The sequence below is a fragment of the Labeo rohita genome, unplaced genomic scaffold (genome assembly GCF_022985175.1).
Source record: "Labeo rohita strain BAU-BD-2019 unplaced genomic scaffold, IGBB_LRoh.1.0 scaffold_991, whole genome shotgun sequence".
NCBI lineage: Eukaryota > Metazoa > Chordata > Actinopteri > Cypriniformes > Cyprinidae > Labeo > Labeo rohita.
The window spans coordinates 1-16,167 of record NW_026129955.1 but is presented as its reverse complement, the minus strand read 5'-3'; the positions used below and the strand labels follow the sequence as shown (position 1 = coordinate 16,167).

The window sequence follows — 16,167 nt, the reverse complement described above, 5'->3', positions numbered from 1 at the left end:
GATGCAAGTAGCTGAGATAAACAATGAAGTCAAGGCGCTGGTTTGTTTATGTTGATGTGGGCTGTACACCGCTTGCGCCTCCACGTGGCTGATTATAATATTAGAGTGTAAGTAGCTCGTGGGCGTGATCAAATTAAAAAAAAAAAAAATAGGCCTGACGAGAAAGACTGGACATGGCGTTGGTTTCATACAGATTACTTTAACACATGATATTTGTTTTCGATAAGACTTATCATATCTCTCATGTCTCTGTGTTGAGTATTCGAGTTTTAGTTCATTTTAGTGACGCATTTGTTAATGACGATCACAGAAAACAACGCAACAGACTGCACACCCTATTTGTTTTCTTTATTTCACAAAACCACAGAGTGTTGTTATTATGAGTGTACACAAATAAAAGTAGATTCCTTACAGATCCGATTGATGTATTGCTCTTATCTGTACGATCAAAAATGACGGCGTAATTTAATTTCTTTTTGGTGTTATCAGAAAAACTGCCACAAACCGCAAACAAAAATCTTGTCTGATAATCTTCATAATCACCAAGTCTGCTAGTGTTAGAATCACATGCTTTTTTTTTTTAATTTTTAAATAAAAAAAAAAAATTCTTCAGCTGTAGTGCACTTATAGTTCTGTGATTGCACATTTTATATTTCATGTATTATTCTATAATACGTCAATACAACAATAAAGATGCTGTGATTTTAACATTTCAAAAAAAAAAAAATCACATGCTAGCTGCTTAGCTGCAAAGATCTTACAAGACATGCACAAACACACCATACGGACCCACAAGCTCTTAGAGAAACGATTGAACAGTATAACTGAGCAGTATAACTTATCTTTCACATAATAGTCACTTCAAACAGGTCCACATCACAGATGTCTTCTCTTACACATGCTGTTTCTATCATGTCCAACAGGAAATTAATGTCAGTGACCCTCTGTCAGACCTTCTGGACTGTGTTTTTCCCCAACATATGCCCTTATTTGGTCTTTCTGTTCCCATTTTCAATTTGTTACGTCATCGTCTGATCGTCTACACCTGTCCTCCCCTGATTAGTCTGTGTATATAAGTTTGGTTGTGTTTCAAGTTTGGTGTCGGTGATTATATTGTCTTTGTGTCTAGTTACTCGGTCAGTTTACGTTGTGGTTGCTGGTTCCCTGCTGTTTCCTGTCCATTCCTGTTTCCCTGTGGATATTATAAATAAAACTCTATGTGCTGGACTTCCTCGCTCCTCCTCGTCTTTCCCCGCACACAACGCCAGCGTGACACCCTCACTACACCTCTGATTAGACCATACAGATTATAATATAAACAGGATAAAATAAAAACACTAAATAATAATATGATTTTAAATAACTATCTATGTTATAAGCCTGCGAGTTAACCATATAATTAGGTTTACATTAATGGCAAGTTAGTTAATGAGCTAACTGTCTGTAAAAGTAGTGTTTACAGCTATATAACAGCTTTCAAGTTATTTTCATTCTTTATTATTTGATGTTTAAGTAATATGTTCAATTGCAGGATCACTATATTCATATATTTCATTCACAATTGATAATTTTGAGAAAATAATGTTTGCACTGCCAGCAGCAAACACTCTGCAGCTCTTGCCTGGTCACCCGATGAAACTAAACAGGGTTGAGCCTGATCAGTACCTGGATGGGAGACCTCCTAAGAGTTAAAATAATAATAATTAATTAAAATTGATTTATTATTTTTGCTATCATGATTCTAGCATGTATTAAAGGTGACATGAAGACCGGACTTTTTCCATTTTTAAAGGGGTCGTCGACTAAGTTGACTTTTTCATGTTGTTTGAACATTAATGTGTGTTGGCAGTGTATGTACAAATCTACCCTATAATGATAAAAATCCATGCAGTGGTTTTTAATTAATCTGTAAAAATAATATCCCCTTTTTCAAATCGAGCCATTCTCAGATGCCTGTCAGTGTGGCGTCACACCCACAGAGGCCGCTCCCACGATAGTTGATTGACATGAGCGTTTTACCTCAGATCAGCTGTCACAGTCCAGCAACTTTCCAACTTTCCCTGCTCTGGCATCCTTTTTGATGCCAGAGCAGGGATGTAAGTTACACAAGAATATCTCCGATTGAGCGATTGAGGTGTTGTGATGCTGTATGTAATAATGAACATAGTGGTCGTCATTTACTCCCGACATCTGAGCTGCTGAAGTAGATTACGTTTGTTTATGAAGGGAATGCGCCTCCCGATCTACATATATCCGTCTATGTTCGTGTGAATCATTCATGATTCAGCTTCACTTACAGCAGAAGTGAGTATAAGCGTTTTTTTTTTTTTCATGAATCTTTGCGATCGCCTTTCCTTATAACGTGGTAGTTAGGAAGTTTAGCGGCTAAACGCGGCTAAATGCGGCTAATGTAAACAAGACCGTCTTTCCACAGAGAGAAGAGAGGGGCGGGGTGAGCAGAGCTCATTTGCATTTAAAGGAACAACCCCTTAGAATGAGATGATTTTTGCAGAGCTGATTTTGGCAAGGTAAAAAGGGTGTTGTTTTACAAAACCATTGACAATTTTTAATCAAAGTATATTATAGACTTTTCTTTAAGACCCTAAAGAATCATATCAACTTGTGGAAAATGGGCATCTGATGACCCCTTTAAGAGCTATAATTGGGTCTCCGGTGCATCTACCAACCCAGAAAACATGAAAAAGGACAACCCAGTAACTTTTGTTTTGGTAAGCCTTTCTCTGCAAAAAATGAGTGCGTCAGATTTCGTTTTTCCAAGTGACATAAAAAGGGGATCTTATTATAATTGTACAGCCTCAGAGGAGACAAGAGAGCAGTGGATTTTTTGATTTATTTACTATATATTACGCTGCTGCCAAACAGATCTAATATAAACATGCAATTTCTTTTCTAGCTGTTTGCCTTCACAGACATAACCAAATGTTTTTGTAAACATGGCTTGACATTTACACCCATCAACCCTCCAAATGTGGGTGTATTTCAGCAGTGGCAGGTAACACGGTCACTCCCACTAGCCACTTTGGTGGGTTAAATATATAACAGAGCTCAACATTAATGTTTGTGTGGAACAAGTGAATTTTTTGAAGGGGCACATGAAAGAGAAATTTACTTGCCTGAACGGACAACTAATCTGATTAAAACATCTAATTAGGGAAGCACTGACATTTTGGCGAGAATGATTCTGGCAATTGATAATGTTAATATCAATAATAAAGGTCATCTCATGGAGAAATCAACACAAGTAAACACAACTGCACACAGAAGAAACATACTGCGGTAAAAATGTAGTTTTTATACAGCAGTGTTTTGTTACTGAATGATTCGGCGTGTCTGAATAAATAATTTGAGTCAATGATGGTCCATTCATAAAGGCACTTGCTTCATTCTTGAATGAATCAGCCTGTGTTTGAAGACATAACTCAGTGACTCATTCATTAAAACAGTCACTTGCTGCCACCTGTTGGTGGTTTACTTTCATATTTAAAAGTAGCTTATCTTTGTGTTTTTTCCAGTATTTCATATTTTTATATTTAAAAAAAAAAAAAAAAAAAAAAAAACAGATTTTAAGCACCAAACTCAAAACATTATTTATACTGTTGCAATTTTGCAGTGTATATGCTTTCATGCTTCTGTTTACTCTGCAGTGGAAAGATTGGTTGCATTTAATATGGTTAGGAGAAAATGCCCTTAAAATAGGCAAAAAAAGAGACCTGAAAATTAATTTAAATACATTTTAGTGTGCAGTAACTTTAGTCATATAAAATGTAATTTCCCAACAAAAAAAATGTGTGGCCAGTGAAAATGCTGAGTGGCTAGTAATTTTGGAAAACCACTAGTCACAGTGGCTGGTGAGCAAAAAAAGTTAATGGCCACTTTCACATGGCAGCAAAATACGGTTGTCAATACTGTATTTGAGTCCTTAATACGGTTACATTCACACACAGTATATTTATTTACGGGTGTGACAACCATATTCTATAACCAAACTCAGTGACTGCGAAATGAGCTGTGTGTCATTTGAAAGTTTTATATTCAGTCTTCACCAGAGCCGCTCCTCTCAGTTTTGTGTTCAAAAGAGCGGCTCCAGTGGAGACTGGATATAATACTTTCAGATGACACAGCTAATTTTTCCGTCACAGTAAGTTACTGAAACCACACATGAAAGCACACAACACACGGTAGACATGCATCAGTGCAGCAGAGCCTCTCTCTCTCGCACTGAATGCTTGACAGACAACTAGTTGTGCAGTTCTGTTCCGTTCCCACAGCGCGTGTGATCTGAGAATGCGGTTGTGAGTCCTGAAAATTTATAGGTATGATTTAATTTATAGAATGTGGTTGTCACACCCGTAAATAACTGTACTGTGTATGAACATAACCGTATAAAGGACTCAAATACAAGACTGACAACCATAATTTGCTGCTGTGTCAACGTGGCCTTATATTACATCTTGTGTTTTAAAGCATGTTTAACACTGGGGACTGAAAACACATTTATTTTGAAAATGGGTTTCAAAATGCAAGTTATTGAAAATGCTACCGTTGTCGTTTCCGTGTAAACACCAAAATCTTTGGTGGCGGTGACGTAATGCGCGTGCATAGTACGTGTTAAATATGTAAACATGCGCAATACATGTCGATTTTACTTTCCTACAGGTACTGTTTACTATCAAGGTGACAGCGCCAACTACTCAGGTAGCTAAAATGATCTGGCCCAATAACAGCCCAAATCCAGTAATCCGGATGAAGTAACTCTGGCCAGTTGCAGTCCTGGTGCCAAAACTGAGCCGACACTGCCGGCATCGGGCCACAGTCACACCAGCATAGATTATACAATTATCCAATACTGGCCCGAGTCTGGATTCCACATGAAAATTAAAAAACATTAAAAGAAGTATAGCGGGAAGGCATATTATTACACAGTTCACATAGAATGTTGTGTAATTAAATAATTTTATTTAAACACTAATGAATACATAAATAAATAACTGCTACATGGCATATACTTAATGAACCTAAATACAAATATTGAGAATGTGTTTGACAGTCAGCTAAAAAAAATAAATAAATAAATAAATACTTACAAAGCCAAAGATGCTCAGTGCTGTGGAGCCTTCATTATGCAGCAGAGTGGCCTTTTATTGTTGCCAGCCTAAGGCACACCTGTTAAAAATATTTATGCTGTCTAATCAGCATCTTGATATGCCACACCTGTGAGGTGGATGGATTATCTTGGCAAAGGAGAAGTGCTCACTAACACAGGTTTAGACAGATTTGTGAACAATATTTGAGAGAAATAAGCCTTTTGTGTACATAAAAAAAGTCTTAGATCTTTGAGTTCAGCTCATGAAAAATGGGGGCAAAAACAAGTGTTGTGTTTATAATTTTGGTCAGTGTATATCTGTACAAATTGAAATGTACTGATTTTTAATCAATGGTTATTGACTAGTCAGTGTGTTGAACATGGCAAATCAAAGACACAGAATGACTGCTAGATTGATTACTTAAAACAATTGGATGACAATCTGAAAAAAGAAGGAAAAAACAAATAAATTATTACTTAAAATAGTAATGCAATTAAGTGCCATTGACAGGGAAAGCATTTTGCACTTGACATCTCTAAAGCATTTAGTTTTTAAAAGATAATTTTACAAGTTTGTAATTCAGTGTGTGTGTACAGGTTTAGGCATTCTGGGGACCAACTATTCATACAAGCAATAAGACCTGAAACCATTTTTGGGGCTGACACATATGGCTCATAGTAGGGCTGAATGAGGCTGAATGTGCCATTTCTCAAACATAATCGGGCCAGATCCACCGATCCCAAGCCTAGCCAAATCTGGCAACCATTACCGGGCCAAAGCTGGCTCACTTCTGGCCAGTACACAGCCAAGAGACGTTTTGACTATGTTGTTGTTGTGTAAATGTAAACTTACATTGACAGAATGTTCAAATGAGACAAGATTAGTCAAAATCCAGCTGCTGTTATGTATGGAGTGGATTAAGGGATCCAAAATATATAGTCATATAGTATATAGTCAGAATAAGGCATTAATATGTGCTTTAGAAATACTAATAAACAATAAACTAATAAAATACACCAGGGCTAGGGGTGGCTATAGACGTTTTTCCTTAATGCAGAAGTCATGCCTGACTCTTAACCAGAAGGATGCTGTGTATTTCCGGTCTCCAGTGTTTCTAGTCAAATTAGCATATATTCCGATCTGATAATCTAATGCTAAACCTATTAAAATGTTTTTAAAAAGCACATGGCTCCATGGCGCCATCACTTTTCAATGTCACAATGACCGTCATTTGTCCGTACCTCAAACCTCAAAGTTTAATGAGTGTGCAGATGACACGAAGCTGCCAATGTTATCTACATTAAAGACAGATGGCCGCTTCTTGAATTGGTTCCTATGGAGATCGGAACAGAAGAGCATCCAATGGGAAGTTAGAATTTGTAATGGCAGGGTCCATCGTTTACTCAGGAAAAAGGTCTATAGCCCGGTCAGAATTTTGAACAGCCCCGGTTTAGCCCCCCCAAGCAGTAGAGATGAAAGCATGCTGTCCTGTGCTGTTTGCACATATCTGTGACACAGTAACCTTTGTGTCATGTGAGTGCAGTTTCCTGCATTAGTCTACATTTAATCCATTATATAATCGCTAAGATTGTGATTGGTCCTTGTCTGACAGCTTATCAGAATTCTTGGTATGAGTCCAGCAAGACTCCGACCCGAGCTTGTCTTTTTTCCCCTTCTCCCAAAATAGCTTACTGTTTCAGCTATATGTAATGGCAATGTGCATATATTTTGAATCATTTTTTTTTATTAAATTCATTTAGAAGAAAAAAACAAAACGTTAAATTTTTTGTTCCAAAATATAAGTTTTTGATTTTTAAAGTAACGACCAAGCGGCCAAGATATGGAGGCACCAGCGCGATCATTTGCATTGGAAACATTAAAATATGCCATCTTTTGTGGTCATAAAGGTAAGAGTAATACATTATTCGTATCTGTAAATGGTCTACTTTAATCTATGTGCACTAACAATATTAACAAAACTTTTTGCTTTTAGAAAATAAAGAAAACAAAGAGGATGCACTTTCTGCCATCTCTGTCTTGAAAAAGAGCGCTTCACAATGATGAATCGAAACTCAGTGAATAGCCTACTTGGCTTGCCTTACAGACAAGATAAATATATCTATAGAATGCTTTGAATTACTACTTTAAAACAAAATTATTTAAATTGAAAAACAAACCTCTTTCATTATGTAAATCCGTAAAGATGTAATTCTCTCTAAAGGCGGATCAAATGAGGAAAATGGTGTCAGGATCGACAACTTTATCTTTGCGACGCTGACTCAGAAAACACTAGTTCATTAATAAATAATTTAAATATCTCATTACTATTTGATCTCAACACATTCTTGGTAATTACTTTTGCCAGTGCTTTGTGGCAAGTTTTAGCCTATTGCATGCGCTTGATCGCGGAACTCTTCAAACTGTGCTGAAGGCACTTGCACTTGTGCTCGCTGCTGCCCGTTGGGCTCAGGCTGAAATGCAGGGCTCTGGTCAGCTTGTGTCTATTTCGATGAACATGCCTATTTCGCCAAATACGCTACAATTTAAAACTGTACTTCTGTTAAATGTGTTGTGTACCATTGCTGCTTTTATTAAAAAAAAAAAAAAAAAAAAAAACGACAATTTCTTCATGAAGTAACTTTGATGTCATGAATATCAATTATTTTCTTTGCACCCCCACATACTGGTCTAGCCCCTCCTTAGCCCCGGTAGAGAAAAAATTTTGGTGCCGTGCCTGGATGACTGCCTGTGCAAATCAAAGTGTACAAGAAAGTGTGCTGAAGAAAACAACGTCCCCGTGAATCACAACTGTTGTCAATGAAGTGTGTAATTCTTAACGCAGAAACCGAGAGATTTTCTGCCTATAGCTTATATAGCTATAAGGCTGGGGAATGTGTGAAATGCTCCCGCGACCGTGCTACTTAAACCCCGCACAAGTCTCCCTCGTGCCCCGCGGACAAAGGATTCGTCAATCTGCGGTTACCGTGACTGTAGACACCTTAATATACTACTTACCAAACATGAAAAAAAACTGAAATAAATCACTTACCACAGTTGTGAATCATTCTTCTTGCCGCTCCTGAATGTCGACCGTTAAAGAAAATCCCGCCTCTGTAGATTTGAAATTTACAGCATTATGTCAAACCACCACATGACCCCAGAATGCACTGCCATTTACAGCAATATGCTGTATTATATTAAAATATTACTGTATTTTTACAACTATTTGTTACAGTGTAGTTAATAGTGAGAATCGGTCCTTACAGTTGTTTCTGTATCAATTCTGCAGCACATGTGCAGCAGTTTAAAAGAACAGGGTTTAGTGGAAAAGTGCAAGGTTACTAAAAATAATGAATGAAGTACAATATATAGGCTACAACAAGGTTTATTCTGGCCACAGAGGAGCACAGCTGAGGTTGCCTGATATAAAGAGACGTAATCCCTGAAACAGAGCTTTAGTCATGTGCAATACTGAAAAATTATTTATCAAAAAGTGTTATTTATTTTTGTCAGCCTAGCAACCATGTGTACTTGCTCTCTCTCCACTGTGTATGAAAGCACTGGCTTTCTGAAAACACAATCTCCAGCGATCTCCACTTCATATTCTATTTTCAGAAAAGTGTCATTCATCAAGTTTCCATTTACGAGAAAGAGACTATGTATGAATTACCGCCCTTTTTTGCCACGTTTCTCTTCAAACAGTGCAGCTGTAGCTTTATTTTATTGATGAAATTGCAAGGCAGTGCTGAAATTTCTGTGTTGCTGAATGTGTGTGTGTGTTTGTGATTGTGACGGATAGTAAAACCTGAAATTTTTGACATTGTGGCGACCGGCATAAATCTGCATTGTTTATCCATTTGATCTTTAATTAAATAGTATACTATATATATGTATATACACAGCTGCATTTCAGTAAATTAGAATGTCTTGAAATTCGACTCAAATTGTGAGTTGAGTTTCAGTAGTTCAACTCAAATTGTGAAACTTGTGTATTAAATAAATTCAGTGCACACAAACTGAAGTAGTTTAAAATGTGAAACTCATGTATTAAATAAATTCAAGTCTTTGGTTCTTTTAATTGTGATGATTTTGGCTCACATTTAACAAAAACCCACCAATTCACTCAACAACATTCTCAACGAATTCGAATATGGTGACATACCAATCAGCTAATCAACTCAAAACACCTGCAAAGGTTTCCCAAGCCTTCAAAATGGTCTCTCAGGCCATGTCCACACTAATATGTTTTCGTTTGAAAACGCATCTTTTTCTGTCCGTTTTGGCCTTCCGTCCACACTGAGACAGCGTTTTTGGTCAAGGAAAACAGAGCTTTTTGAAAACGCTCTCCAAAGTGGATAAATTTGAAAACGCTGTTTTTGCGATGCAATGTGGACTGTGAAAACCGAGGCTTTTGAAAATGATGACGCATGTTTAGTCATGTGACACATACAATACCAATAGAAATATATGTTTATACTGACAGAAAATGTACTCAGTTGCTGTCCTGACTCCTGCAGCTAAACATGAGGGCAGCTGCTTTTTAGATCAAACATGAGAGCGTGCAACATGGATGCGTCAGGGAATGATGAGATATTTCCGTAAATAAATTGATCCTGCCAAGAATTGCGTCAAAACTTCTTACGTCTGTTCCGTCTTTATCATCTAATTGAGTTTTTACGCATGTGCAGTATGGCAAATTTAACTTTTGGAAAATGCTTGAAAATGCTAGTGTGGACGGAGAGCATTTTAAAATGAAAACTCCGTTTTCAAATGTGTCTGGATTAATGTAGACGTAGCCTCAGTTTGGTTCACTAGGCTACACAATCATGGGGAAAACTGCTTATCTGACAGTTGTCCAGAAGACAATCATTTACACCCATCATTTACAAGCAGGGTAAGCCACAAACATTCATTGCCAAAGAAGCTAGCTGTTTACAGAGTGCTGTATCTAAGCATGTTAACAGAAAGTTGAGTAGAAGCAAAAAGTGTGGAAAAAAAAGATCTGCAGCCTTGAGAAGCTTGTCAAACAAAATCAATTCAAGAATTTGAGTAAACTTCACAAGGAATGGACTGAGGCTGGGGTCAAGGCATCAAGAACCACCACACACAGCCGTGTCAAGGAATTTGGCTACAGTTGTCGTATTCCTCTTGTTAAGCCACTCCTGAACCATAGACAACGTCTACCTGGGCTAAGGAGAAGAAGAAATGGACTGTTGCCCAGTGGTCCAAAGTCCTCTTTTCAAATGGAGCAAGTTTTGTATTTCATTTGGAAACCAAGTTCCTAGAGTCTGGAGGAAGGGTGGAGAAGCTCGTAGCTCAAGTTGCTTGAAGTCCAGTGTTAAGTTTCTACAGTCTGTGATGATTTGGTGTGCAATGTCATCTGCTGGTGTTGGTCCACTGTGTTTTTTGAAAACCAAAGTCACTGCACCAGTTTACCAAGATATCTTTGAGCACTTCATGCTTCCTTCTGCTGACCAGATGCTGATTTCATTTTCCAGCAGGATTTGGCACCTGCCCACACTGCCAAAATCACCAAAAGTTGGTTAAATTACCATGATGTTGTTGTGCTTGACTGGTTAGCAAACTCACCAGACCTGTTGTCAAGAGGAAAATGAGAAACAAGAGACCAAAAAAAGCAGATGAGCTGAAGGCCACTGTCAAAGAAACCTGGGCTTCCATACCACCTCAGCAGTGTCACAGACTGATCACCTCCATGCCATGCCGAATTGAGGCAGTAATTAAAGAAAAAGGAGCCGCCACCAAGTATTGAGTACATATACAATAAATGAACATACTTTCCAGAAGGCCAACAGTTTACTAAAATGTATTTTTTATTGGTTTTATGAAGTATTCTAATTTGTTGAGATAGTGTATTGGTGGGTTTTTGTTAAATGTGAGCCAAAATCATCACAATTAAAAGAACCAAAGACTACTTCAGTCTGTGCGCACTGAATTTATTTAATACACAAGTTTCACAATTTGAGTTGAATTACTGAAATAAATGAACTTTTCCACAACATTCTAATTTATCGAAATGCACCTTGTGATGACTCGGCTGCCTCCCCCCAATTATCATCATCATCCCGTTCAGTAATCTCCGCCCTTCACCAGGCTCCTGACTGAAGTGGGCGTGTGGGAGAGGAGGGGCGCTGAAACAGCCAGGGCTGCGGCGTGTGATGAGGCACACCTGATGTGAATGAAGCCTCATCACCGCCGCTGTTGAAATGCCGAGCGTGCTCAGAAGACTGGTCTCTTCCCCGTGCATGCACGCTGGTGTCCTCGTGGGTCCAGGAAGGGAGTGTCGAGGGATCCAGCACCGCTGATGGACGAGCTTCCGGACCCGTGGTCCAGATGGGAACTGCACGCGTGAGACGGCTGCAGGCCAGGATGTTGGGCCGATTGGCCCGCCCCAGGAAGTGCCGTGGCCAAAGTGGACGAAGCCACTAAAAGAAGCCGCTGCCCCTCGTGCCGCGGACCTCGGCAGGGAGCGAGTGCGGCCACCGGATTCCACCCCTTACCTGGAAGACTTTTTATTAAACATAAAATAAACAAAAGTGTCCAAAAAGGGGGAAATAAAGTGTCCAAAATAAGCTGGGATCTGGTGTCCTCGTCGTGCTGGGGGTTCCGTGAAGGAGGGGCAGTGTTCAAAAGGGAAGGGTCCAGGTAAGGGGTAGAGTCCAGTGGCCGCACGCACTCCTCTCTCAGGTCCGTGGCTCTAGGGGCGGCGGCTTTCTTCAGCGGCTACATCCTCCTTGGCTCACGGCACTTCTGGGGGATTCAATGGCCCGGCATCCTTGCCCGCCAGCCGTCTAACGGGTGCGGTTCTCGTCTGGACCGTGGGTCTGGCAGCTCGTTGCTTTTGGTGCCGCTCGATCCCCCCCCAATGCTCCCTTCCTGGAACCATGAGGACACCAGCGTGCATGCACGGGGAAGAGACCGGTCTCCCAAGGAGAGACGCGCTTGGCATTTCAACAGCGGCATTGATGAGGCTTCATTTGTGTCAGGTGTGCCTCATCACACACCGCCAGACCTGGCTGTTTCGGTGCCCCTCCTCACTCGCACGCCCACTCCCGTCAGGAGCCTGGTGAAGGGCAGTGATTAAGGGACGGGGAGATGCTGATAAGTAGGGGGAGGCAGCCGACTTGTGTATAATATATATATATATATATATATATATATATATATATATGTATGTATATAAACCCTAATGCACAATGGCCACAGTTACCCATAGAAATTCTAATGAGTAAAATATTTCCAAAGTATATTTCCATTCACATTTCCATTTTTTAGCACACTAGCATGACAAAGAACATGAAATTATCCAGGAGTGTAAATGTGAGATAATGCAAAGGCCAAATTCCCTTAATCATTGATCACAATGAGAAAAACCAAAGAATATATAGTTCTGATGTGCAGCAAAAGATTGTTAAGCCCCACAATTTAGAAAGTGACTGTAAGAAAAGAGCTCAAGTATTGAAAATCCCTAATAATTAAGTTCTAATCAACTAAAGATGTTATGAATCTGCCTGGAAGAGGATGTGTGTCTATATCATCATAATGCATGATGAGGAGGAGAGTTTGTACCAAAGATCAAATGAACAAACAATGCAGATTTTTTTTCACAGCCTTTTTCATCATATTTACTGAGAGTACCAAAAAATCTGACCACGACTGTATATTTAGGTTGGCTTGAGAAAGCCAACTTACTGAAATGCTATTTAAACTTCTTCTTATTATTCTTCTTCTGAGACTAAATTATCAACTCTAACTCCTCCTAGAGCTTTAACTCTACAAACTCCAAACTCAGCTCAGATCTTCAGACTGATCTGAAGTTAGTTGCTATATCTTTTCTAACTGATCGGACTTACGGTTTTCATAAAACTGATGATTAAAAATCATAAAAATCCCATAGATTTACATTGACGGAATGTTCAAATGAGCCAACACTATTCAAATTCCAACTGTCAAAACTCCCAGAATCCTTTGAGACTCAATCAAACTTCCTTTCTATGTACTGTATTTATAATCCATTTAAACTCATTCAAACTCATCCATCTATCTATCTATCTATCTATCTATGTCTATCTGTCTATCACTGGCCAAACTAGAGTCATGCTAGTAGCCTGCTAATCATGCTAGAATCATGCTAACAACTTGCTAATCATGCCAGAAACATGCTAGCAACTTGCTAATCCTGCTAGAAACATGCTACCAACCTGCTAATCATGCTAGAAGCATGCTAGCAACTTGCTAATCATGTTAGAAACATGCTAGCAACATGCTAACAACTTGCTAATCATGCTAGAAGCATGCTAGCAACTTGCTAATCATGTTAGAAACATGCTAGCAACTTGCTAATCATGCTAGAAATGTGCTAGCAACTTTGCTAAACATGCTAGCAACCTGCCAATCTTGCTAGAAACATGTTAGCAACATGCTAATCACGTTAGAAACATGGTAGCAACATGCTAGCAACTTGCTTATGTTAGAAACGTGCTAGCAACTTGTTAATCATGCTAGAAACATGGTAGCAACATGCTAACAACTTGCTAATCATGCTAGAAACAGACTAGCAACATGCTAGTACTTTGCTAATCATGTTAAAAACATGCTAGCAACATGCTAGTAACTTGGTAATAATGTTAGAATCATACTAACAACATGTTAATTATCTATCTATCTATCTGTCTATCGGTCTATAATCTGACCATTACCAACTATCTATCTATCTATCTATCTATCTATCTATCTATATATATCTGTCTATCTGACAGATTGCCTTCAAACTTTAAAACCTCAAAATACTTCAGACTGAAAACCATCCAAACTTAAAACTTCTTACATTTTTTAAACTTTTTAAACTTTTCAAACTTTTTTTTTAACTTTCTGGTCCGGCTTTTTCAAGCCAACTTAAAGTTTGTCTTGACGAACTTTTTTTATCTAGTTTTCTCATATTGTAGTTGTGACGACGGAAGTTTTAGATATGTTTAATATTGTGTGTAAAACAATCCTGCAACATTATCATGTGTGTTGTTGTACAGTGAACACAAACAGTCGCCTATTAGTTTTTTTGTTTTACCTGTAAAGTTAGTATGTTACTACCTTGAAACCAATAACAGGGTATCTTTTGACGATAATTGCATTTTGCTCTCGTCCAGGTTCTTCATGGTTAAAGTACAAAGTAGCGGCACGACCAAATAATCAGTAATAGCTCACAGCGCCTCTGCTGCTGAAAATAATCACAATCACACGATTACCAGCTTCTGATATTGGTCGGGCTTTTACAGAGCATTTGCAGGTTGTTTTAAATGTGCTGTAAAACGGGGACATTTCTCGGAACAGATCCAGTCAGGGACAGGACAACAAAAACCGGAATGTCTGGTCGCCCTACTGAATGTGAGATATATCGAGATACACAGCCCTACTACATATTAACATCCTAGCAACCACATTGAGTGCCTTTGCAACTGCATATCAACCAGCAAGAACATGTAATTAACATCACTGCAACCACCCAAGTATCCTGGCAAATACATAGCAACAGTCTAGTGACCACCCTAAGTACTTTAGCAATTGCATAGCAACCACCCTCAGTACCTTAGCAACTGCAGACAGTTGACTGTCTGAATGTGTGTTTTCTAGTGTGGATCATGGAGGAGAATCCAGGATTACAGCAGGACTGAAGAAATGTACGTCTACAAACACACACACCCATACATTTGTTTTTGTGAATTGTGGGGACTTTCCACAATGTAGCAAAAATAAGTATACACACACACAGCTGTAGTGATTGTTGTTGTGTTATAAATGTGTCTGTTTTTGTGTTCAGATGCCTGTTTTCTCACACTGGATCCAAACACAGCAAACACTGAACTCATTCTGTCTGAGGAGAACAGAAACGTGACACATGTGGTTGAGTATCAGTCATATCCTGATCATCCAGACAGATTTGATGGTGTGTATCAGGTGTTGTGTAGAGAAAGTGTATGTGGACGCTGTTACTGGGAGATTGAGTGGAGTGGACGTGTGTTTATATCAGTGTCATATAAGAGCATCAGCAGGAAGGGACGGGATGAGTGTCGGTTTGGATCTAATGATCAGTCCTGGAGTTTGATCTGCACTCCCTTTAGTTACTCATTCATACACAATAACACAGAGACTGATCTCCCTGTTGTGCCCATCAGCAGTAGAATAGGAGTGTCTGATGTTGATGATGATGATATCTATAGAACAGGAGTGTATGTGGATGTGAGTGCAGGAACTCTGTCCTTCTACAGCGTCTCCAGAAACACAATGAGTCTCATCCACACAGTCCAGACCACATTCACTCAGATGCTCTATCCTGGGTTTAGTGTTTATTCTGACTCCTCAGTGAAACTGTGTTGATGAATCAGAATAGACTGATGAGAGATTCTACCCATAATGCTTTGAGTTGCATGATAAATCAGTGACAGTGGCTGCATCCGCAAAGGCATTGAGTAGGTTTCTTAATTTTTAATAAGTACCTACTTAACCAGCACTAAAGGAGTAGGTACTCAACAGCCAAATCTCGTTGATTATGAATGCGATCCGCCATGTTGATGTTATCATCTGACCTATGACGTTAACACAAGTGCAACAGCTTAAAAGATATGAGCGCCTGGTTTAATTCATCTATTTGTAAATATTTTGACAATTATAAAATTTGCTAATTTTGTGGTCTTGCTAAAGAAACAGCAGCCATTTTATTGTGATTGTATAACCAATACATTTTCGGTTGATTTAAGTTTTTGTATTTTTAACAATACTAATATGACCCACAGATTAATCCTTAACGATAATTATTTTTATTATGAAAACCCAAAATGCTATTTCTGGAATGTGTTATTAATTTCTTTATTTTATGTGCAAAATTCTTCATTCACATGCAAAACTTAAAAACATAAATCTCTTGTTTTCCTCTTTTTCTTGTTGAATTTCTCTCTCGGTTCATCACAGAGGCTTATAAATAACAAAAACAATACAATTTTTAATGCATTATGATTATATGAATATAATGATTTTGTAATTTTTTTCTGTG

At 38.6% G+C, this 16,167-nt stretch overlaps 1 protein-coding gene across 1 annotated transcript in view; it reads left to right on the top strand.

Moving 5' to 3' along the window:
• Positions 1 to 16,156, top strand: part of LOC127162635 (NACHT, LRR and PYD domains-containing protein 12-like) — a gene marked incomplete at its 5' end in the record, with an annotated part of 29,231 nt that extends 13,075 nt beyond the window's left edge. The window contains 2 exons of the mRNA XM_051105432.1: positions 14,751 to 14,797; positions 14,938 to 16,156. Of these exons, the coding sequence (XP_050961389.1) occupies positions 14,751 to 14,797; positions 14,938 to 15,494 (604 nt within the window). The remainder of the gene's footprint in view (positions 1 to 14,750; positions 14,798 to 14,937) is intronic.
• Between the last annotated feature and the right edge of the window lie 11 nt (positions 16,157 to 16,167).